General features: G+C 31.9%; 1 protein-coding gene across 1 annotated transcript; it reads left to right on the top strand.

Annotated features, from left to right (window-relative positions):
* Positions 1-165: 165 nt before the first annotated feature.
* On the top strand, positions 166-860 carry LOC133334289 (replication protein A 70 kDa DNA-binding subunit-like; the record flags this gene model as incomplete). The annotated part of the gene is made up of 1 exon (XM_061542578.1): positions 166-860. A coding segment is annotated over exon 1 (695 nt), but the record flags the coding sequence as incomplete, so codon positions are not given.
* Between the last annotated feature and the right edge of the window lie 7,086 nt (positions 861-7,946).

Here is a 7,946-nt window from a genome sequence, read left to right as displayed (position 1 = left end):
ATGTCTACAGTATGAAAACGTTTTTCTTCGAAAGTTTTGGCATAAGGGGTAAACTTATTAATACGCCTTGTTAGGACTACTTGGATCACACTCTATAAAACATATGTATAAAATTCTTAATCTATTTCACCATACTATATCTATTTTTTATTGTAGCAAAACAGAATGGCAAATTTTAAAATATGTCCAGTGGTCAATCTTTCAAATACATCTGCTAATTGTTCTATTAAAGTAAGGCTTGTTGGTAAAGGTTATTTACGCAGCATCCGTACCGGAGGAGGAAAATTCTTCAAAATGGAATTGCAAGACGCATCTGGAGTAATAGATGCCACATCTTATGGCGATAAATTTTTTGATATGCTCGAAGTCGGTAAAGTCTTCCTGATCCGCAATTTCGAAGTAAAAAATGCCCATGAAGAGTATAATAACTTAAATCATCAATATGAAATTAAATTTACAAGTTCGACTCAAATCGATCAATGGTCGGATGAAGGTGTCCCCGAAATAACGTACAATTTTGTAGAAATATCCCAAGTGGCCAATGTGGGATTCGATTTGATTGGTGTATGCCATAATGTTGGTGAAATACAACCGTGCGGCCAACGCCAGAAACGTCTCTTGACTTTGGTGGATAGAAGTATGGCGGCGGTAGATGTAGAAGTATGGAATGAGGAGGCGGCAAAATTCGATAATAACCAGCATCCAGTTGTTATTGTAAAAACGGGCAGATATAACGAATATTTCAGAACTGTCAGCACAAATAATGCTCTAATTATCGATCCTGACATTGAGAAAGCTAATGTTTTAAAAAGTTGGTACTCAAAAGGTGGATCGGCGAACATTTCCAGCAACCTAAATATGTAAGTAACATAAATAAAATTTAATATGTTAGTTATATTTATTATATTGACTTATTCTTTTCATACATACACACACACACACATTTCTGTATATATACAAGGTTCGTTCGTTTACTTTCCCAGTAATATTTACTCAGTAAGAATTTGCAGAGAGTAAATACGAATTTTTCCTTCTCAACAGAGAAAACTGCAAAAAGTAAACGAACAACATCCAGTAAAAATATTGTTTCGACACAGCTGATTTAAACAACAAACAAAATTGATGTTGTTTGTTCCCCACAAACATTTAAAAGGGTTGTGACCGGTAAGTTTTAAATATTTATTTGGAAATATATTGATGTTTACAGATTCGGTTCGCCAATTATTCTTCATCCATTTTGGTATTTAATGATACAAAATCAAAATAAAATTCACAAAACAATCAATTTTCTTGAGAACAATTTTTTTTTTGTTTACAAAACATAACAAAACAGCTGATTAAATATCAGCTGATGGTACAAGAAAATTCTTACTGAGTAAGTTTTCCTTGTAAGAATTTGCAAATACTCAGTAACACAACTGTCAAATCTGCTCTCTCAATTCACTCTCTTTTACTGGGATTTTGGGTAAACGAACAACATTTGGTAATAATTTGTACAAATTCGTACAAATTATTGAGTAAACGAACGAACCTACAGTTGTGTTTATTACAGGCATACCATGGCATAACTATACAATGTAGTCTCATTTAAGAAATTGATTCAAATAAAATGAAAAATCAATTTCAAATAAAATTAAATCCATAAAATGTTACGAACGGCGATTGGCAAATTTTCAACAAATTAAAAAAAAATTCTAAAGCTCCGCATTGTTCTCAAGATTTAACTAATACATTCTTAGTTAAATCTTGAGAATTTATATTTAAAGGTTTTATAGGCAGGGAACTTAAAAATATTAATAAGTATAAAGGATTAAAAAATGTTTGCCACTAGACACAAGATTTGCGTACATTTCGAAGGAACACATTTTCGTATAAATTTTGAAAGCTGAATGTTGTCAAAAGCAAATTTATGAACAAATTGAAAACTTATGGCATGAGACTACCTTGTATAGTTATGCCATGTAGGCATATTTATATAAGGAAGTTTCACTTGAGAAATTAATAATGGCAACTCGTTTTAATATGGAATTCATACATCAATTTCAAATAAAATGAAAAACAAAATTCCATAAAATTGTTTGTATGTCGATTGACATATTTTCAATAAATTAAACAAAATATATTTTCTAAAGCTGATTTAACCATGGTTGTTACAACTTACATTTATAAGTTCAAAATATTTATAAATATAAGTGATTTAGTAACTGACCAACTACTGATCAAATTATATGGGTACATTACGAAGGAAGATATTTTCATTTAAATTTTGATATCAAAGGCAAATTTATGAAAAAATTGGAAACATATGTATGCATGAGACTACCTTGTATAATTATGCAATGGTTCATTACAATAGTAGCGCACTTGAGTTGTAAGTATTATACTGAAAAAAAAAAACATTTTATTTATTTTTAAAAATTCCTATTTGTAAAGAAATATATTTTCTATAAAAAATTTGGAAATGTAGGGAAATGGTAAAACTTTGCTCAGTTTTTACAAATAGTACAATCATGACAATGTTCCTTCGAGGGTATTGAACGAAATTAAATATGTGATCTTTATCTATAAGTGAACTGACTATCATCAATCCATACATATGCCTTTCTGCAACCTATGCTAAATTGCATTTTATTCGGGCAGATTTATAGTTGTTTGTGTACAATGGGACAAATTTGTGAAATGGTGCACCAAATTAGGGGCTTTGGTACACCATTTACATTAAATCGGATGAAAATATATATGGGAGCTATATTTAAACCTAAACCGATTTTCACGTAACTTAACACACCCCTTCGTCATAAAAGTTCCTAGAAGCTTTACTTAGATATTCTTTTTCGTAATTCCTCACTCTCTTAAAGTGTTTCCTAATTCGTGAAAATTCCTTTTCAGTTTTCTGTCGAAATATCGTTGGTAGTAACAAATCGCCTGCCAATAAGCCTTCCTATTCAGTGCTTCTTTGGTTTTCGTACTTTTGGTTACGGCAGCCAACAGCTGGGTTTCGATAGTAGTATTGGAGTTTCCACTCGTGACTACATTCTCCGCAGTTGAGGTCTGAGACTGAAGAACCGGCTATCTGCCGTTTGACCATTTGCAGCACTCATGTCTCAATTTAAATTGCTGAAAGGCACGAGGTCGCGTAACACCCCTGCCTTAGCACGTCATCCTTCAGCGGTGGAGACCACGAACCTTATGCATTTCTACATGGATACATGCTTGGCGATGTCATTCCGTTTGTATCTCATCGATATAATATTTTCAGACCTTACATGTCCACGATGTATGTCTATGTTTCTATAAAAAATTTGGAAATGTAGGGAAATGGTAAAACTTTGCTCAGTTTTTACAAATAGTACAATCGAAATAGTTTAAAATTATAAAGTTTTTAATAGCATATCGCCTATAACGACGGTATCCCAAAAGTCTCCCTAAAAGTTATTGCCTTTATTTGGCATCGTTTATAGCGACCAATTTCGCCGGAGCATTGGCCGTCGATACCGACTGTATTAAGTAAATAAAAACGAAAATGTATCACAACTGAATTAATTAGCGTATACTTTGTTGTAAACCCCTTAAATTTAGTACAGCCCCGAAACGGCGCGGCATATGGTTGGCAAGGCCATGCATCGCTGACCTGCTTCTTCATAGTTCGACTTTTACTGTTGCTTTGGCATTTGCAACAAATAATTTTAAAACTACCCATAAATTTTATTTTGTATTTTTTTTATTTTAAATTCTCTATTGGATTAAGATCCGAAAACTGCGTTGATCTTTTCTGCTTCTTAAACTTAATGCCATAGTTCTACATTTGTTGCTGCTTTAACATTTGCCACAAATCATTTTTAAGATCCGAAGACTGTGTTGAGTGTGATACAAAATAGCACTTAGTGTATTCGCTAGTATGTTTAGGGTAATTATCATGTTGAAATATCCATTTATTTGTTATCAAAAAAATATCAGTCGAAACAAAATTATGATTGAAGATAGTATTCCGAGTTTAGGGGACATACTGTCTGGGTCCTGGTCCATCATATGAGGCAATATTTATTTAATCCTGTGGTGGGCATAACTAAGTGAGAGTAAATGTAAGTGAGCGTAACTGAGAATTCATCATCAAAAATGGCTGAGGAAAAGAGAACAATTGAGACTCGGTTTTTTACCATTTACGCTAACGTATGATTTTGGGAAGTTTTGAGCATCAATGATTTAATCTGTCTATCATATTTTACATTAAGCTAGCTAGGTTGTTAAACCACTCATCGCTGTTGGGATATTTCGTGTGTTATTTATCGCTCTCTCTCTCTCTACTTATTTAGATCCAGCGGAATCCCAGCAACACAAACCCATAATGCTCAAATAATCATTCCTCGCCGCCCTGATGTTTTAAGGTGTTCGCCTTTAAAAGGTGGATCGACGTATATTTACAACTACATAAATGTGTAAGTAACATAAATAAAATTTAATATGTTTAATTATATTTATTATATTGACTTATTAGTTTCATACATACACACACATTTCGGTATAAATACAGGTACATTTATTACAGGCATACCATGGCATAACTATACAAGGTAGTCTCATTTGAGAAATTGATAAAGGGAACCCTTCTTAATATGGAATTCATATATCAACTTCAAATAAAATGAAAAACAAATTCCATCAAATGTTACGCACGGCGATTGGTAAATTTTCAACAAATTAAAAAAATATATTTTTTGTAAAGCTCCACATTGTTCTCAAGATTTAACTAAGACATTCTTAGTTTAATTTTGAGGATTTATATTTATAGGTTTTATAGGCAGGGAACTTCAAAATATTTATAAATATAATGGTTAATGATATAGCAATTTTTGCCACTGATCAATTTATATGCGTACATTTCGAAGGAAGATATTTTCATTTAAATTTTGATGTGAAAGGCAAATTTATGAAAAAAGTGGAAACACAAAAGAAAGAAATATATTTTCTATATAAAAAAATTGGTAATGTAGGGAAATGGTTAAACTTTGCTCAGTTTTTACAAATAGTACAATCGAAATCGTTTGAAATTATAAAGTTTTTAATGGCATATCGCCTATAACGACGGTATCCCAAAAGTCTCGCTAAAAGTTATTGCCTTTATATGGATGGCATCGATTATAGCGACCAATTTCGCAGGAGCATTGGCCGTCGATTCGAAACAAAATGATCATGGAAATAGGTGTATTTCATGCTTTAGAGTTTCGCTAATGTATTGAAGATAGTAATCCGATTTTGGGGACATACTGTCTGGTCCTGGTCCATCATATAAGGCAAGGCTAGCTCCGTTGTTAAACCACTCATCGCTGTTGGGATATTTCGTGTTTTATTTATCGCTCTCTACTTATTTAGATCCAGCGAAATCCCAGCAACACAAACCCCTGATGTTATAAGGAGTTCGTCTTTAGAAGGTGAATCGACGTACATTTTCAACAACTTAAATGTGTAAGTAACATAAATAAAATTTAATATGTTTAATTATATTTATTATATTGACTTATTATTTTCATACATACACACACACACATTTCTGTATAAATAGTTATATTTATTACAGGCATACCATGGCACAACTATATAAGGTAGTCTCATTTGAGAAATGGATAAAGGGAACCCATCTTAATATGGAATTCATATATCAACTTCAAATAAAATGAAAAACAAATTCCATAAAATATTACGCACGGCGATTGGCAAATTTTCAACAGATTAAAAAATATTTTTTCTAAAGCTGTTCCCAAGATTTAACTAATACATTCTTAGTTAAATCTTGAGAATTTATATTTATAGGTTTTATAGGCAGGGAATATAAAAATATTAATATGTATAAATGATTAAAAAAATGTTTGCCACTAGACACAAGATTTGCGAACATTTTGAAAGCTGAATGTTGTCAAAATCAAATTTATGTAAAAATTGGAAACATATGACCGCATGAGACTACCTTGTATAGTTATGCCATGCTGGCATATTTATGGAAGGTAGTCTCACTTGAGAAATTACTAATGGATACTCTTTTTAATATGGAATTCATACATCAATTTCAAATAAAAGGGTCGTACCTAAATTCATACGTATGCGTACGAATTTAAAAACCTTTGTTTTTGTCTCGACTATCTGTCAATTTTTTCTTATAATATTGCACATGGTTGGTAACACTGCACATCGAATTCAACAGTGACATTTAATCGAGATATCAGTAGGTCGATTCAGTAACTTATAACAATCCGACAATCGACAATTTTGTCTACACAAAAAATAGTTTGCAGTAACGAAAATCTTATTCTGTAAAAATGTAGGCAAATTGACGATAAACTTTCAAAAAGCTTTTAATTTTAAACATTTTGAAAACAAAATACATAAAAATTCAGAGCAAAACAAGGCATGTTCAATATTGAAAAATATTTGTCGATAAATTAACTTCGAATATTTTGTTGTTGTTTATTAACAACATTTTTAACAATTGTTGATAAAAAGTGTTATAGAATTGAAATATTGTTTATTTTGTCGTTATAATAGTTTATCGATTTGAGAATTGCTTAAATTTGATAGTGAATCGCCCCCAGCTGCTCTAAATGGACTACCTATTTATTGTACCATGGTTAAATACATGTATTTCAATGAATGTTACCCAAATACGCATTGCGTATCAAAATATAAAATTGAAAATTTTCAACATTGACAATGGTATTTTAAATTTTTTGTTTTTTGAAAATACAATTTCAGTCATTAAAAAATTTGTTATTCTATACATGTAAACATTTATCGATCAATAAAAAAAAATATTTTTATTGGTACAGATGCAAATAAAGTCCTTGCGTATTTGAGTAATACGGACGTCTAACAAACCCTATAAAGGTGTGAAGGCGAGTATTTTTGTACGGAGCGCAATAAATCGAACACATATTAAGCATTCGGCATTCAAAGGAGACTCAATCCTCATATGTTTTCTAAAAAACAACAAGGGTTGATTTCAAATGTTCCCACTGTAAAACGAATCAACATATTTGGTTTACCACAAAGATCATCACACAATTCTGCACATAAATATTCTTCAGAAAACTTCTTTGAAGACATAATGCGCAATAACTCAAACCAAATGTTTTCAAGCCAATTCACACTACTACTCCTTAAAATCATTCAACTTTTCATTTCTCAAGTTCAAGCCAATTTTTGCACAGATAACAACACATTTCTTCTACGAACGGCTCTATTTCAGATACAATTTTGCCGCATGCGTCGTCGATTCATTCTTTCGCGATCATTTGTTGCTGAAGAACACTCTTTTAAAAAACTCAAAATACAAATGTTCGCGAATGCTCTCGAGCACTGGTAAAAAAAACAACAAACAAAAATACCATAAATTCATTCGTAAAATGAGCATAAAATGAAAAGAATGTATTTCGCATCATTCATTTTTGCGCACCCTGCTGGAAAGCAACACGGAAATATCGACAAAAGCTCCCTAAGGTCTATTAACCCATTTTAACTTCCGTGCCATATAATAAACGATTCCCAATAATTATTCCTAATAAATCCAGATTTTGTCGTTTATATCTAGAGCATTTGCACCTTTATCTGTCCAACGCTGATTGCAATTTATTGTGTAGTATGGCTCATTTTCAAGCAAAATTGTTGTTCGCACATTATGGCTCCATTACGACCAGAACAGTGTACTTTGACTCGTCCTTTTCGCATCACTGGTATAGATTTTGCAGGCCCTTTTGATTTAAAGTCTGCAAACTATGTCTCATTTTCAAGCAAAAGGGTTGGTCTTAAATTATGGCTCCATTACCACCAGAAAGGTGTACATTGATTTAAAAAGTTATATTTTGCGCCAATCACCCATACTTAAAGGCTATGTATGCTTATTGGTCTGTTTTACCACAAAAGCTATTCATTTAGAGCCATGTTCCGAATTGTCGACG

Source organism: Musca vetustissima, unplaced genomic scaffold (genome assembly GCF_032173495.1).
Source record: "Musca vetustissima isolate MV318-11 ecotype Yass unplaced genomic scaffold, APGP_CSIRO_Mvet_v1 utg332725, whole genome shotgun sequence".
Classification (NCBI taxonomy): Eukaryota; Metazoa; Arthropoda; class Insecta; order Diptera; family Muscidae; genus Musca; species Musca vetustissima.
This window is presented reverse-complemented; position numbering and strand designations above follow the sequence as displayed.